General features: G+C 41.6%; 1 protein-coding gene across 7 annotated transcripts in view; it reads right to left on the reverse strand.

The window, feature by feature from the left end:
- fam184aa (family with sequence similarity 184 member Aa) overlaps positions 1 to 18,014 on the reverse strand; it is a 63,560-nt gene that overhangs the window by 36,438 nt on the left and 9,108 nt on the right. For all 7 annotated transcript variants that reach the window (XM_046057820.1, XM_046057812.1, XM_046057839.1 and 4 more), the window contains 8 exons: positions 16,221 to 16,355; positions 15,928 to 16,026; positions 12,176 to 12,382; positions 11,532 to 11,705; positions 11,139 to 11,300; positions 10,434 to 10,569; positions 8,391 to 8,572; positions 8,121 to 8,306 (listed from right to left, as the gene is read on the reverse strand). In XM_046057820.1, the coding sequence (XP_045913776.1) occupies positions 8,121 to 8,306; positions 8,391 to 8,572; positions 10,434 to 10,569; positions 11,139 to 11,300; positions 11,532 to 11,705; positions 12,176 to 12,382; positions 15,928 to 16,026; positions 16,221 to 16,355 (1,281 nt within the window). The remainder of the gene's footprint in view (positions 1 to 8,120; positions 8,307 to 8,390; positions 8,573 to 10,433; positions 10,570 to 11,138; positions 11,301 to 11,531; positions 11,706 to 12,175; positions 12,383 to 15,927; positions 16,027 to 16,220; positions 16,356 to 18,014) is intronic.

Raw genomic sequence — 18,014 nt, forward strand, 5'->3', positions numbered from 1 at the left:
GTTTTATCTCCCTTGTTAGTGGGGGGTGTGTGTGTGTGTGTGTGTGTGGGGGGGGGGTTTCTCCAGGGCACCTGGCTCTCAGGTGCGGCTGCAAGTGATCATCTAATCAAGCTCCAGCTCAAGTTCTCCTGAGATCCAGGCAGCCAGTGCCAGTTTGTTTTAGTCACCCTTGTGGTAACGTACCCTTGGCTAACCCTCTGGTATATTGCGGATTCCTCTGTGTTAACCTCCATTCCTCTCTGTGCACAATTTGGAGTTGCCTTCACCTTTGCTACCTGCCACACCACCAGCCCTGGACTCCACACCTGCCTCGCCTACCACAACTCCATTTGCTCCTGAGTCCAGCCCTAGCACACAACACACTGTAACAAATTATCCTGAATTTACAGGATTTTGGCATCAATGTACATTGATTTGTCAGATTTGAGCTGAGTGTCATTCCCATCTGTTTATTTTATCTATATAGTTTGTAGATTGTATTTCCAGAAAGTTTGCTTTATCACAATACATTTCTATTAATATCACCATATAAAATGTTACATGTACACACAACAGTCACATATTGCCAACTTCAACTAGTAAAATATTGGTTCAGTGTTTACATTACGATCATTATTCACCACCCCGACTTGTCTGATGTTATGAAACACGCAAGTTGAAACAATGAGAATCTTTCCAGGCTACGTCTCCCTTCTCACATCCCGTGAACAGCCTACAAAGCAGCCACCCATCTTATCTTACCCACATGGGAGCAACCAGTAATCCACATCCTCTTTCTTTACCCAATTACAGTACATGCACAAGCATAATGCCGCAACCAGCCTTTGACAAGGTTCAAGGTTCAATTTATTCATACTGAAAAACATGGAAATTACTAATAAACCACCTCTGATTACAAAAACATTGAGAATAAATACCCTTAAAATAAAACATAGATAAAGACAAGATTAAACCATATCCCATATAATTAAAATTAAATTAAAAAGAGTTTATATATAAGAGCTACAGTCACTAGTCGATTAATCAATTAGTTGTAAACTATTAAATTAATAGTTCGCTAACTATTTTGATAATCGATTTGTTGTTCAGTCATCATGTCATTCATCGATTACAAATGTGTAAATTCTCAAATATTTACATTTTCTATGACAGTAAACTGAATACATTTGGGTTATGGATGTCACCTTGGACTTTGGGAAACACTGATCGACATTTTTCACCATTTTCTGACATTTTAAAGACCAAAGATCAAAAATCAATTATTTGTGAAAATGATCGACACATTAATCGATAATGAAAAAAATCGTTTGTATTATCTATACAAATTCTGGTTCTCCTTTTATATCCCCTGTGGGATCAAAGAGAGAATAAGATTTAGCGTGAGTGGTTTTAAATAGAGCTGCAATACCATGTCATTTTTCCAGCAAAAATGCCAAACATTTTTTTATTTTATTTTTTTTTATTATTATTATTTATTTAATTATGTATTGATTTGTCACCGGGCCGGACAGGGGGGCAGACACGGGGATGGGGGGGCACAAACAGACAGCACAGAGAAAGGACAACACCTGTAAGAGAAGGGGGAAAGGGGGATGGAAGGTGGGGACAACAGGGAAAAGCTGTGGGAAACACCAATTGCAGAAAGCAACGAAACCTGCAATAGAACAGAGAGGGGGGCTTGGGGAGGAGAAAAACAACAACAAACAAACACAAACAAAAACCAACAATAAAAATAATAATAATAGTAAAAGACAACCAGCCGAACAGCAGCAATAAACAGCTGACATAGTAAGACAACTAAGAGAAAAATGAAAACAAGAAACAGTCACACACACTAAATAAGCAACACAGCACAGCCACGAGAGCTGGAATAATAATTAATTTAAATAAGTAACTGAAAGAAAAGCATCAGGAATAATTCTACCAGGGACAACCTACATTTGTTTGTGTCTGTGTGTGTCTGTGTGCGTGTGGGTGAATGTGTGTGTGTGTACATGTGTGTGCGCATAAGCTTGTTAAAGAATGTAGTTGTTAGTGAGAGTGGGACGCCACGACTGTAACAGGCAGGCAAGAACCCCAGTAGCCAATAGGGGTGGGAGAAAGAAAAAGAATAAATCAATCAAAAATAAACAAAGACTCCCAGATGCACCGCGATGCAAACGCAGAAGACCCCGACCCAAATGCCAGTTGACAACATAATGCAGACGGAACGCAAAAAGCGTAACCCGTGGAAGAGCAGCGCCCGGACCGACCGCGGCGCGCACACAACATAGACCAGTGCCCCCCCCCCACCCAGCACCCCACCGCCGCGCAGCGAACAACCAAAATGCCCAAATGCCACGCAATCATCAACACCAATGCACAAGTGACGAGCCCAACACGCACACTGCACGAGCACGGCAACACCCAATGCCCAGCAGCCCCCCGCGAATCCCGCGTGCGAGGTCGGGCAAACGAGAGAGAGCAAACGGAACAACACGACAGCGAAAGCCAGCGGAGAGAGAAACACCAGCAGCAAGTCCCAGCCCGGCAGCAAACGCTCCCGCACAGGTCACCGTGCACCGGCCAATAAAAGTCCGCCGTCACCCCAACCGCCAGAAAAAAATAAGGCCACCGGCGCCAGCCGACATCCCCCATGCCCAGCACGCCCCCTGGCCGCCGTGCAACACCAGACAAACCAGCAACGAGGCAAAATCAACTAGCTCAGCTGCATCCCACCAACAACCCACCCACCCGTCAAGGGCCGAGAACTCCAGGCACAAACCCAGAACAAACCGGAGCACAGCCCTGCCCTGCACCCACACTGCACATCCTGAAAACTAACTATATACCTCAGTATCCAGAGGGGTCCAACAACTGGCCGACAGAGAAATGGGGAAGCACGGATCCGAGGCCAACGAAGCAAAACAGGGACGCAAACAGGTCCCTCCAAGCCAACGAGGAAATGCCTCCCCCGGATTCCAATGCACAAACTAAACGCCCAGCAGCCATCCAGAGACCCTGCCCAGGGGAAAAGCATAATGCATCAAGATGCATCGACAATCGCCCCACAATCCCACTGCAGCTCACCAAACCGCAATCGGATCAACCCGCGCAGAGACCCCCACCTCCAGAAGCCAGGGCACCCCGCGACCCCCCAAAGCGCAAAGGACCCCAGACCGCATGTCCCGGGGGAAGCTGTACCCCGCCCCAAGGAAGAACAGCAGAAAGCCGTGCCGGGAAGCTCCCTGCCGCCAGGGAGCGATAACGCGGGAGAACCAGGCCAACGGTCCCCCAGCCCAGCCAGAGGCATCCCTCCCTACAATGCAGGCAGTGACAGCAGCCTCCGAGGCCGATCTCATCCCCGGACAGGGGCCCAGCCCCCCCCAGTCAAGCACCCCCAAGGAGGAGCACCAAAACCTACCCCGACAACACCGGCCATGCGCCCCAGAGACTCCCGAATGCCCCCACCGTGAGAGAGCTGGCAGGGGGAAGCAGCGGGAGCCTCACCTCTGCCGAAGAGGGCCCAGGCAAGGAGAGGAGACAACGGGCCCCCAGGCCCAGGGACACACCACCCGCCCAGAAATGAGCAAAGGCCACAAGCCCGAGTCCCCAGAACCCTAGGTCAAGGGCGGGCCCCCACACCAGGGGAGCCCCGACCCCCCCCAGCCCACCCCAGATCAGGCAAGGCCGTCACCAACCCCATAGCACCCCCGACGCCCGGGGCTCCAGGGGTAGGACACGAGGCCAATGAGAATCTCCCCCACTCCTTCAACCCCTCTGCCTGCCTCTGTAAATGTAAAATGCCAAACATTTTGATGGAACCAGCTTCTCAAATGTAAGAATTTGTCTTTCCTTGTTGATATTATAGCAAATTTAATATCTTCAGGTTTTAGACTGTTCATTAAACAAAACAAAGCATCTGACACCTTCACCTTGGGTTTTAGGAAATTGTGATGGATATTTTTCACAATTTTATTTTATCAACCAAATGATTAATAGAGAAAAAAACGCATCAGATTAATTAGATTTAACAATAAAAAAAAGAATCCTAGTCTTAGCCCTAGTTTTAACCTGCTGCTGCATTCAATGAGACAATCCATACTGTTGACACTGACATCGAACAAGATTTTATTGCCTTGGTTTAGAAACTTGCTGTCATGATGTCCATCTTTTACATCTGTCAAATGACCAGTTCTGTCTTCTTTACCTCTCCACCATCCATCCCTTTCTACCTTTTCATCTCACCCTCTCCATCTTCCTGCATCCTCTCTAATTTCGCTCCAAATAAAAACAGACATTAATCTAAAGATGAGGCACGGCGCTGTTCTGGCTTACATAATATATACTTTTTTTCATAATTTCTCTCGTGCCGCTATCTCCATCTGTTCTCTCCATTGCTTTTTTCTTTCAGGGAATCTATAAACACACACCCACATGCTCAACGCTCTCGCTTGGCTTGGAGGCAGGATTTAATGTCAATGAGAATTAACCAATTAGCAGTCATCTTCAAACAGCACTGGAGCTATGCGCTCAAGAAGGGGCTGCGGGATGAAAAATGTTATAAAAGAGGAGAAATATAGGAAGAGACAGAGAGAGAGCACGGAGTTCAAAATTATTTAAAACTCAAAAAGTGTGTAATCATTTCAGAGGCAGAAACTATGTCTTCATTTTAGACAAATAGCTGCAATGTTAAAAGAATAGTCTTGAGTGTCAACAAGCTCCAGAATCAATGGGATTTGTTAATGTCCGCTGAATGCAGGTGGAGCCAAATGAGCGTGGACAAATTGGGTTTAATGTGCTGTAAACAAGCCCTCCTCTTCTACCACTCCAGGACAAAATAAACTGCTGACCAATCAGATAGCGACTACCGCTCATTAGGGCCATCAGCATGTGGGATCCTGTGATTATCAACAAAATGTTGCCTTTTATTTCTGGTCTGTTTCGTTATTACAAACACAGAGCATGAAGTCATATAGGCTGACGGGCAACTCTGTGAGCACTTTTTACTGCTCCTTATGTGTTTATTTATGTTCTCAAAAAGAAATAACAGGCTCGAGCATTATTAGTCCAGACAGCAACTGGTCATAAATGTCATAAATGCTGAAGAACTCATAGAAACAGGATGAAAAAGATGCGTCTTATAATGTAAAATTTATTACATTTAGTTATTTAGTGGCTTTAGTATTCAGAAAGAGGCTAAAATGAGGGCCTGCATGAAGGTAAGTATAAGTAGAGAACCACAAAACTACAATATAGGGCTTTAAATGCAGTATAACATGTCCCCTTCAAGCCCCAGGATTCGAACAGGATTAATACTGTAACTGGAGGAGGGGAATAATCATTGTAATTTAACTAATTGTTCTGGACTGCATTACAAAATGACAGGATGTGGTTGACAGACATTGTGCAGGAGTAGCCAAAAGAGAATATCAGTACAAACCTGTGGCTGACATTACTGTACACATATGATGAGCTTTTAGGGAGTTCCCAAATAAGCCTATTTGTCGGTGTTAACATGTTTTCGTCTTTCAGCTTACACCATTTCCACACAAAAGTCCAGTTGAGATCCACTTTTAAATACAAGAACGTGAATAACTGCAGGTAAATGCAGCTGTAGTTATTTCAGGATTTAAAATCGTTGACCAGTGCAGTTAATGTTAAAAATCACTCCACCTCCTCAAGAGAAATACATCCAGTGCAAATGGAGCTTCAGATGTACTGTCAAACGTAAAACAGTTTAATTCAATATATGCACTCATAGCTGATGCTTGTTGCCTTTGGCGACTTTTTGTTGCATGATGTTAATCGCCATCGATTTAACAATCAAAAGCAGTTTTATATTGTCTTATGTGGCTCTGGAGGAGCTTAGTCAAGTCTGAGAAAGTATCTAAGCTTCATTTTTAGTTACCAACTGAGCTGAGGATATTTGAAGGACGTGGGTGTTAACGAGGCGGCTGCATCGCCGGCTACTGAAACATACATTGTTTTTGGAGCTTGACCCACACTAGGGACTAAACAGTCAGGATTTCTCAGCCTCTGCTGCACTGTTTTGGACACGGTTTTATTTATCTGTCTCTAACGAGTCCCCCAACTTTATGGAAGTTCAACACTAAATTGCTGGAGTACCCATTTGAGGCTAAAATTTTATATTTTTTTATACAGTCTATGGCTAAAATCCATCATCACGGTGCTTAGCCCCTATTAGTTTTGTAGTTTGTTACAGAATCTCCCTGGTTTTGGGTTTCGCTTCACTCTTACTTTCCTTTTCCTGCAGTACTTTCATCTAACGCTGATTAACTGATCACGTTCATACAGAAAGATGCTAGAAAGACAGCAGAATAATAAATTGAGACTAGTAAGAAACAGTAGAGTCCTCCAAGGTACAACCATTTGCTGTTGCTAACATAATGCTGTTTTGGTAAATAAATCCTGGTAAATCAATTTAGCCTACATATGTAATCTGATCTGTTGTTGTTGTTGTTGCTACTTTGGCAACAAGGACATTTGTATTCCCTTCATGCAGCCACCTTCATGCAGGGCAGAGAGGATGAGGAGTGAAAACAGGAGGAAGAAAAAATAAAAAAACAGGATGACAGAGTGGAAGCTGCAGATGGAAACACAGGGGGAGAGTGATGTTGTTTTCACATCTTAGTCTTAATGCTGATCTAATTAAATGTGTGTAGTCAGTTGAGGGAGCTGCTCGTTTCTTAAGAGATACATATTTCTTAAACGACTGAGGCCACTTGCTCTGATGAGGAAATTCAATTGCTGATGTTGCTGCACTGAAAAGATAGATACAAAAGAGCCCAGAGAGGCTAATTACTGGTTTTATATGAAAATTTAACTAACTTCAATTGTTTCCTGTTCCATGTTTTGTCGCCATGTTGTATATATGGTTAATTTTTACTTTCAAAAAAGGGCAAACAAAGAGTTAAGACAAACACATCTCAAAATACAATACAACAGCAGTTTGTAATGCAAGATTCAGCAATATGGTAACGCAGAGAAACACAGCCGTGACAGTATTTCTTTCTTTAAGGATAACTCACTTACACAGCATTAATTCAAACCAATCTGTAGATTTGATATACTGTATGTCGACACCACATCTCAAACCATAGAAAAATTAGTACAGTTATTTTTGCCAAATTGTTTAGACTTTAAAAGTAATGATTTTCTAAATATCAAACATCCCTTGTATATTCCTTCCTGATTATTGTGTTTAATGTTTTTTAATTAACATGTATAATGAATCTTGAATCTCACATAGTTCATATAAAGATAAAAGTGTTTAGCAATCGTGAGCAAAGCAAAGTAAATGTGGGATTACAAGGTTCTTCAAATGTTGTTACTGTATGTTGGTGTGGGGCAAGACATACAACTAATATAAAACCATTATGTATATTAGGAGAAAAGAGCAATACAAATTATAAATAAGGTGGATTCAATGGAACATATTAACAGCCAAAACTGAAAATTTGAATTGAATTAAAAACAGATTATTACACGAACAATGATGATCAAAGAGGGACAAAACTCAATATGAATATTCATTTGTTAAAGCAGATTTCAGTAAGTGCAGTCAGATTGTGAATTCATTGGGGGAAGACTTAAAATGTTCAAGCATTATTCAATTTAAGAAAATGTACAGTGTAGAGATCAATGATATAAATTATGTGAACTGCAGTAATGTTCTGTCGGCTGTCATCGATTCTGTATGTGTGTGCATTGATGTGTGTACATATCTTCAAGGATAACGTTGTTCAAAGTATTGGCAGACCATGTTTGTTTATGTTAGTTATTTATTTTGGGGGGAAAGCAATAAAACACTTCTCTATACTCCTTTGCAATAGTGGAATATTACTTTCTTAAAATGGATTGCAAAACTTGGCAATATCTTGTATTAACAGATGATATCACAAACATAACTGGTGGCTTTTATAAGGGAGCCACTGCAAGTACACTGAAACGAAAAGAAACCCATGTCATTTACATGATTGATGCTTTTCTACCACAACTTATCTATTATACATGTTTTATTTCTTTTTGGGCGTGAAAGTACATTGCGATCTTGGATAATTTGACAAGATTATCAAGGACTTTTTAGCCGAAACACCAAATCCTAACATTGGACTCACCGTCATGAGGAGCTTTTTCTCCTCCTCTTTCTCCTGCTGCGCCTCCTCCCTCATGGCCTTATGTTTCTCCTCCATTTCCTCCAGCGCTCTGACCTGCGCCTCCCTGAAGCGAAGAGCCTCCTCCTCATAGTGGGCCCTCAGCCTCGAGAGCTCCTTCTCGTAGCCCTGGTGCTCCTCACGCAGAGACTGAGGAGAAGAAAAGGAGGAGATAAGAAGTTGGTTTTAGATGATTCATGACCTGGACTGGAATTAAGGACGGGTTAATAGTACCTGTTCTAGCTTGAGCACATGTTGTCTGTGCTGTTCACTGGCGACCTGGCTCTGGTTGAGCAGAGCCTCCCTCTCTTCCTCCAGCCTGCTGATCTTCTCCTTTAGACGGCTCTGCTCCTGGTCCAGGTTCCTGATGGTCGCCTCGTGGGCCATCTGGGTGGCCTGCAGGGAGCCAATCTGACCTGGAAACAGTCAAATCAAAATCCCAAGTCTGTCAAAGAGGCACTACAGTTAGCAATTAGAGCAGCTTTAACCTGATGGACACACTGAACACAAATCTGGCAACCTTTAAAATGTATTTGAGCATTTGGCATTATTATTGCTTTAGTGCTGAGGCAACAGTTACGTCAACATATTCTGCAACTGGAGAACAGGAGGCGAGCCTTCTGTGTTCTCCCCAAAAGTATCGGCTTTTCAAAGGTTCCCCTGAGTAAGACTTAAAAGTGGTAGAGGTCTGGTAAATAGGAAGGGAAAGAAGTGTGGTGCAGATGCTCCAAAAAGAGAAAGTAGTCAAAAGAGAGTTTACATGACAAATGTCTTTAAAAAGGATTATAAAATGTTTAATCCAGTGCTTTGAAATGGAATCAAACTTCTTTTCAAACAAGCCAGTTTATATGAGGCTCTTATTCTGCTTACTCCCATAGCATACCAAAGAAAGAGCAGCCCTAAACATGGTGTCTCCATGAGGACACTCTTATTCTAACCTGTCCTGTCTGTTGTTGTTCTTGCTGTTTGTGGTTTACATTTGTTGGGAAATGTTATGTGGGGAGGATAATGTTGAATGTTGATTGGTGATGGACAGGCTATGAAAAAGAATTTCCCTCTGGGGACAATAAAGTCTAATCTAATTTAATCTACTCGTGGCAAAAAGGCTCCACTTAGTTACAGTTAAGCAGAAGGTGCTCTACAGACTGTCCTACAGTATAGCCATAAAAAAAAATTGATTGACTAAATTATTTGTTGTTCATTCATGACTACTGGTCAAATTCATGTAGCTCCCAAATCCAGGAATGTATGTAGATTCCAGTTGTTTTAATCCGACCTACTGTAGGGCCACATGTAGAAACAATGCATATTCACAAAATCCATGTATACAACATTTCCTACATGCAAATACATCTAGCTAGTAAAATGCCTATCAAAGGTGCATTTTCTTAAGTTGTGTGATCAATCTGAAGTCATCATTTTACTCTCTTGCATTTCTTTTCTTTTCATGGTGACCTTTCATGTGAAGTGGCGTTGTAAAGTCTAAATTAACTAAATCATTGATTACCTTTGGCAATAATGATTGGGTTATCACTGCTGATGATGGTTAGCAGGTACATGTGACAAATTAACTATATGGGCGCTATAAATGCACATAATGTAGGCTGCTCTGGCGCTGTCTTGCCCTCGCCATTGCAACACAATCCATGAAAGCGCACTTCTTCTAAGACCGGTAGAGCAGACAGGAGTAATTATATGCAATGTCTGAATCTGCACTATTTATGATCAGCTACAGGAGAGGAAATCAGGCTTTTGCAAATGTACAGATTCACAATGACTGATATTAATAAAACAGAACCATGTGTATGTATAAATCTGACCTTTCGTCATTTCATTGGTGAATCTACACAGTTTTAAGGTATGTGGCTCCTGGTGTAGGTAGTTATCCCTTTCAAAAATGTGGCTACATACATGTAGTTTCTTGATACTTATGTTTGGGTCAATTTGCAATTAGCCACGGGAGTTTCTCTTGGCAGTAAATGCCAACTGCACGCAGTGTTCCTTTTCCAGTTTATTTTTGCAGTTTGGTAAAATAAAGACATACTCATATTCTCATATTCGTCTCACATTACATCTGATAAATGTAAGATCTGTAGAATGCTGTAGGACTCACCTTGCCCCAAATGACATCTCAGTTCTTACCTGAGACTATTTTTTCTGAATCTCTACGATTAAGTGATGACTAAAATGTTATCGTGAATATTATAAAACATGAGAATAAGCCCCATGCTGAATTCCCTTTAACAGATGTGGAAAACAGGAAGAAGCACATCTTACTGGCTTTATGGAGGATTTCAGTTGCCTGCTGTTGAACTCGTTCCCTGCTGCCCTCTAGTTCATACTCTGTGTCCTTCAGCTGCATCACCCAGATCTCTCCATCCTGGATGGCTTCTTCCAGCTGCTTGTGTAGATTCTGCAGCACACGCAGAAACACACAGATGTACAATTACACCACAGCAATCCAACATTTGGTATTTTAAAACCCAGCCGTATTTCTCCCACCACAGCCTAGAGTCACATAAACCTATCCAGCTATTCACACTATATATATTTGCCTGCAGGACCATCAGTGCACACCACATTAAGTTTCTAACCACTCTGAGATTCTCGAATACATTGTTTGCCCTGAGGCTTTTACTTTTTTCTCTGTTTTCTGCAACAGTTTTTCATCCAATTTAGCCCACTTTCCTACCCAAATGTACCCAAAAGAAGACTATCGTACTGCGTGTGCTTTGTTGGCAATGCTGCAAATACAAGAAGAAATGGGTAGCAGCACCATGGCTTAGCACTGTTTTCATGTGGTTACAAAAAATCTGTGTTGTATACATGTTTGGTGAATCAGATGTTGAATGTTCTTATTTTGGTCTTTTTCATTTTAATTCAAATTTAACAGTGTGAGTATTTGTCCTAAAAAGAAGTGCATGATGTTCAGCCACTTATTCATCTAGCAATACACAAACACACACACACACACACACACACCTTGATAGTTCCCTCTGCATTGGCCAGTGATGTCTGCAGTCTGTTGGTCTTGTCTCGGTTCTCTCTGGCCTCCTCCTGTGCTTTCTGAACCTCACTCCTCAGCTTGGACAGCGAGCGCTGAAGCGCTGCTTCCTGAGCCTGGAACTCCTTACGAAGCTCAACCTGCACATGGGCAGAGGATCACATTCACTCATGAAGACATTATATATGGCTGCAAAAACACCAGGCAGCTCTGATAAACCCACTGGATGCTATAGTAGTTCTCTCAGGGGTTGGTGCAGACTGAAACAGAGCTAAAAGGAGAGTGAACATTGTACAAACATGACTCCAAATGAATGCTAATGTTGATAAAAGGCAGCTTTCTTGTTTTTTGTTTCTATGTTGTTGTTTCACCTCAGTCCTTTTCCAGGCCAGCAGGTTCTCAGTGGTGAGCTGGTGTGTTCTCCTCATGGCCTCCAGCTCCCTCTCATAATACTCCTGAGCCTTGCCCAGCTTGGCCTCGTATTCTTCCACCAGACGGACCTTATCCTTCGTTAGCTCCTCCACCCTCTCCATTAATGCATCCACCTACACAGGAAGACGCATAAATGAAGAGCGAGTCTTTTTTCCGATTTGAATGTTTTTGATAGTGACTCAAAACTGCCAAAATACATTAAGAGATCTTTGGAATACCAACTGCAAACATATAGTTATTTATTGTTTTTTAAAAGATTAGTCTTTGGTAAATATGCTATATTAGATAGTTAACAGTTGAGAAGAAAAGAAAAATGGGATTAAAAGAAGGGGATGACATGCAACAAAGGTCCATTGCCAGATTATTACCACTGCAGGTTTATGTACTCATAAGCCAAATACACCAACAACAACCCTATTTTGTTTTTTGATTTTCATGCTATTATAAATCTCCAAAACAGCAATTACCCCAACAAGTAACTTGCTGAAAAAACTCTCCACAAAGCCAAAGATAACATGCTTCAATCCAAAAATGCCTTCCAAAACACATCTATCTTCCTTCCTCTCTCTCACTCTTGGCCCACCTCTTGTCTATGGAGCTCGGCCAGTTTCTCCTGGTCTTCGGTGGAGGTGGCGCTCTGGTTCTGCTGGTTGTTGAGGAGTTCCTCCACCTCCTGGCGGTGGGCGGCCCTCAGCTCCTCCAGCGCTCGCCGTTTATCCGCCTCAAACTGGGCCTGAGCCTGGCTGAACGCCCGCAGCTTCTCCTCAAAATCCCGACGCATCTCCTCCACCTATTGAAACCACGAAACATATCCTATTCCGTTTGATCGTTTGTGTGTTGCTGCCAATCCTGTCTCTACCTGTGCCAAGCTAAACGCTCACAGCGTCTCTTGAAAATCCCTCTGGAATAAATGAAAAAGTGCATAATATTTAGTTCTATTATGCTTTCAGCTTACTTATGTGTTATTTCTCTCAGTGCCAAAACAAATGCTTACAGCTACTCTACACCTCAAAGTGTTGAAACGGCTGCAACAAAGAAACGTGTCCGTGTTTGCTGTTATATCAAAAGATCTGACAGACGTGAGGTCGAAAAAATACACAAAAATGTAACATGAGATGTGATGGCATGTGATGCCAGCAGACTCGTTCAGGTTGGTAAAGAAGCATCTCTTTGGTCAAGCTGAAGGTGGACAGTGTGAAGGCAGTGGCAGAGAGGAAGACGAGAGACCAGACCAACGCTAACTTACACCAATCCCAATATAGATGAACTGATGATGAACTGAGCTCATTCAGCCACCAGCTCATCACTAAATCTAAAAACACTCCTGGTGTTCATTTATGCCCACTGCCATCAGACTCTACAAAGCCGGTGTGTATGACATTATGTCATATGGCGACATGACACATGACATGATATAATATGATGCATGCAATCATGTTTGATTGATATTTAGTTATGCTACATCTTTTTACATTCTACATGGTTTTATCGTAACTTTATATACATTTCTGCACTTAACACATTCTTTAACAATTCACGTGACATTGTGCCACGCAGCGTTTCATTTTAGCGTGTACCTGCAATCTTGGAAGCAAGGATCATACACTGAACAAAATTATAAACAACATTTTTGTTTTTGCCCCCATTCATCATGAGCTGAACTCAAAGATCTACGACTTTCTCTATGAATACAAATGCGCAGTTCCATCACACAGCTAATTGCGACAGATGTCGCAAGTTTTGAGGGAGCGTGCAATTGGCATGGTGACTGCAGGAAAAGTCCATCAGAGAGGTTGCCAGTGAATTGAATGTTCATTTCTCTACCATAAGCCGTCTCCAAAGGCGTTTCAGAGAATTTGGCAGTACATCCAACCGGCCTCAAAACTGCAGACCACGTGTAACCACACCAGCCCAGGACCTGCACATCTAGCATCTTCACCTCCAAGATCGTCTGAGACCAGCCACCTGGACAGCTGCTGCAGCAATCAGTTTGCATAACCGAAGAATTTCTGCACAAACTGTCAGGAAAGGTCTCAGGGAAGCTCATCTGCATGCTCGTTGTCCTCATCGGGGTCTCGACCTGACTGCAACTTTGCACAGCCGTTGAAGAGGAGTGGACCAACATTCCACAGGCCACAATCAACAACCTGATCAACTCTATGCGAAGGAGACCCCCCCCCCCAATACAGTTTTTCGAGTGGCCTTTTATTTATGGGGAGCCTAAGGCACACCTGTGCAATACCCACGCTATCCGATCAACATCTTGATATGCCACATATGGATGATCTCGGCAAAGGAGAAGTGCTCACCAACACAGATTTTGACAGATTTATGAACAATATTTGAGAGAAATAGGCCTATTGTGTGCATACAGAAAGATCTTTGAGTTCAGCTCATGATGAATGGGGGCAAAAACAAAAGTGTTGCGTTTATAATTTTGTTCAATATATAAAAGAGGAGTCCAGCATCACCGAGATCCAAACTGGCTGATGGTGTGCCACTCCTGTTCCAGTGGCATTTACAGATTCACTGTTAGTTTTTGGTCAACCCTGCTGTTCCACTGGCTCATGGCACTTGGTACAATAAGTTGGAGTAGTCGTGTAGACCTCCATAAAAAATTGGTGTGATAAGTGCTAATCTAATCTTATCTCATTTCCTTTTGTATTGTACACATTATGATGATCTAAGAGAATCTTTGTTTCTGGAAGTTACACGACAAATCCCTGAAATATTTTGGTATGCTAATAATCAAAAATTAGTATGCTTGTTTAACTATGATGTATTTAAGTTTGCAAACTTTGTATCAAAGGCTTGGAAAAGAAGGCAAGCTAGTTTGTTTAACTAGATTTAATTTTGTCCTGTGTAGGATTATGGGCTTAGATGGGTGGTTATTTGAGTAAAGGCGAATACATCTGTGTATGAATATATACTTTTAGTACTATTACTATTATTATTCCGTTTCTAACTCTTGTCTCTATTTGGTTAGCAATGTATATGATGTACTCTGGACCTGGCTATCTTGTATATTAATTTTTTTTATTTCTGTATATTAATGTTGGTGTCTTGTAAGCCCATGTGGGCTGGGCGTATTCATATGCATGACACAATAATAAAGCTTCATTCATTCATTCTAAAATTCTGGAATCACAGCTCCCTTTTATTTTTATTCATTGTAGACAAATACCCATGGGAAGCAAAGGAGGGGTATATTTAGAAAAATTATCTTATCAAATTCATGTGTGTAAAGATATCCTTCAGATATCCTTATAAAAAATATTTATATAATTCAAAGATATTTTTATATTATCTGCCAAGAATATCTTTAAACATTTGACAGTGATTTGATGATTATGATGTCACTGGTCAATTTGCTAAATATATCCCTCATTTCCTTCCTTCCTTCCTTCCTTGGGTATTTATTTATTTATTAAGACCTGTAGGTGGTCGAAATGTTGCTCAAAAAATTAAGTGACTCATTTTCCACTGGCAGATACCCCTTCTCACAGGCATATACAGATTCTTACTGACATATGCCACTGCTTATTAGGATATGCTGCTGCTGAGTACAACCAAAATGTCTCTGGTGCAACTTACAAATGGCTTGTCAGTCATGCTTCACTGACATGAATGCCACTGGTATTCACAAAGTTCTTCATAGATGTAGCCACTTCATTTTCCACTCAAAGTGCAACAGATTAATGCATTTACCTTTAAAATGTACATGTTTTTCTTTTTCTACCACTTTTTTCCAGTTACCTTGTAAAAATAATGTTATACTGGAAAATAACCACTCACTATAGGCAGCCTACACTGATGAAGTTAGCAGGGCTGAACACAGCTACATATTCAACCCTGTACTAGTATAGCGCGTTGAGCAAAGTTTGACCATTAACACTAGCTATATGCTAATGAACATTATGTCAAAATATTTATTTATTGTTACAAAAGTAGTATATACATCATGTGTTAGGCATACCGTACCACAGCGACGTCACATACCAGTTAAGAATCGTCCTAAAGCCAGTGGAAACAAGTGGCATGCCAAGAGTTGCATACTAGTACTGATAAGCACGATGCAGCCCAACTGAGTAGACAATATTTTATGGGGCAAAATATTTTAATAAATGCTTTGTCAGGTTTAAACAGGGTCAGGGAATAACAATTTATCTCCACCCTTCCAGTACAACAAGAGCATAATCTTTTAACAAGCTGTCTGATTAAATTTATTTGTGTGTGTGTGTGTGTGTGTGTGTGTGTGTGTGTGTGTGTGTGTGTGTGTGTGTGTGTGTGTGTGTGTGTGTGTGTGTGTGTGTGTGTGTGTGTGTAAAGCTTTACCTCTCTGCTCATAGAAACCACTCTCTGTGTGTGTTGGGCCTCGGTGCAGAGCTGGGAATCCTCCATTCTCTGTCTGTACATCTCAAACTCTGCTAAAGCCTGAAACAAAACATTATTATCTTAGCATGATTTTACATTACATTATAGCAACTGTAATACATTACACAAAAGTATTGTCATGCATCCATGGCTATATTACATCACATGATTGTACATCACACAGCTCAATTCAGATTAAACTAACACAACCAAACTACATGAAGCCCTGGTGGCACCCAGCAGCAGTGAATGACCTGTCTCTTCATGTGTTCATGGAGTTCGACAGATTCTTCCAGACTGGCCAGCCGCCGCCTCAGGTCGGCCTCGTCCGCCATCTTACTCTTGTACTGCATGATCTTGTCTCTGGTTTCTGTCACAATGTGTTGGACCTGAGCAGGAGAGAAATTATAAAAACAGTCAACAGCCTAAAAGCTGCAGAAGTACTTTAACACTCGACTCACAGTTTGGTCTCATAAATGACCTTTGAGTTGACATGTAGAGCCAGTTTGGCAATTATATGTGACATCAAAACTGTTCCAAAACCCACGTACAGAGTAGGTGAAAATAAGAGCCAAAGTGAGAAATGTAGAAATAAATAAAACTAGGAGCCAGCACAACACTGCTGCCTCCAAGAAATGGTTCTTGGCAGGGGGAGAAAAGTCCCACACTTGAAAGAAACACAAATTAAATTAACACTAAAGCTTCTCTCTGAAAGCAATGCGGAGGAAATTAACAACATTTAAACCAGTTTCATATCAGCTTAGGTCTTGTCCTTAAATGAACTTTGGAGATCAGGGTTTATAATGTAGAGCCAGACTGAACCAGTCAAGAAGATATACTGTATAATAAATGAAAAAGCATTAGAATACACAAACTGCTCTGTTTTGAAATTGTTCCTGAAAGAATTCTTGATATAGAGTATTGTGTGTTGTCGGCTTGTAGCAATCAAGGACCATTACAGAGATGATGTTAGTGACTGATAATTTGGTTATGAAGTGGACAGGCAGGAAGAGCTTCTCTCAAGCGGAAACTTATAATCCTGTAAGGGAAGTAAAAAGTCACATGTGCAAATACACAGCAGCTCTAATATGTTGCTGCAAATGTAAAGGAATAGTTTGACCTTTAGATAAAAAGGCGCTTCTCTTTGTGCAGAAAGTTGGAATAGACCATCGATACCACTCTCCTGTCTGTCTGTTAAGTATGAAGCTACAGCCGGGTGTTGGTATGAAAATGATGTGAATCCTTTGCTGTCACCTTCACAGTCACTAGATCTAAACCCAACAATTTGAAGTGACGTGTTAAACAGAGCCCTCCGCCACCACCATCAAAACACAAAATGAGGAAATATCTTTTGGATAAATGGTGTTCATCTCTCCAGAAAAAGGATCCAAAAACCACAAGAGAATCTATGCCAAGGAGCACTGGATCTGTTCTCAAGGCTTGTTTTGAAAAAAACATCTTACTAACACACTTCATGTTGGTTTTTCATTTCTATTGACAGCCATCTGCACCCACTGCTTTCAAGTACAGTAGCTCTAAAGTGAATAAATCAGCTGAAAGAGCAGTGCTTCACACCTGTAAACCATTGTAGAGAACAGATGCTGGTAAGACATCACTTAATCTTTACTCGACCTTAATGGCTTTACTGCCTTAATTTAGTGACACTGTGTTTTTTCTGTGCAATTAAGATAAGCAATCTGTCATGAAAGTGAAACTGTCAAGCAGCATGAATAAACTTTTTGTGGGATTCTGAGAGATCGATGTGAGAGTGCCTTGCCCCTAAATATGACAAAAACATTGCTGCACCCTTCACAGAGTGGCATTGACCTGCTCCCTGCAGACGGGCGGCAGACAGCTAAAATGCGGTCAGCCTTGACACCAAAATTGCAGACTGACACATGATTGCTGCTCCTCTCCTCCCACTGCAGCGCTCCGCCAGTCACTAAAATACTGAAGAGGAGAGGAAAACGCCTCACTCAGGAGAACAACACTTTCTCCACTGAAGCTAATAAAATAGATAATAAGTGACCTTATCCACATGCGACTGT

Source organism: Micropterus dolomieu, linkage group LG01 (genome assembly GCF_021292245.1).
Source record: "Micropterus dolomieu isolate WLL.071019.BEF.003 ecotype Adirondacks linkage group LG01, ASM2129224v1, whole genome shotgun sequence".
NCBI lineage: Eukaryota > Metazoa > Chordata > Actinopteri > Centrarchiformes > Centrarchidae > Micropterus > Micropterus dolomieu.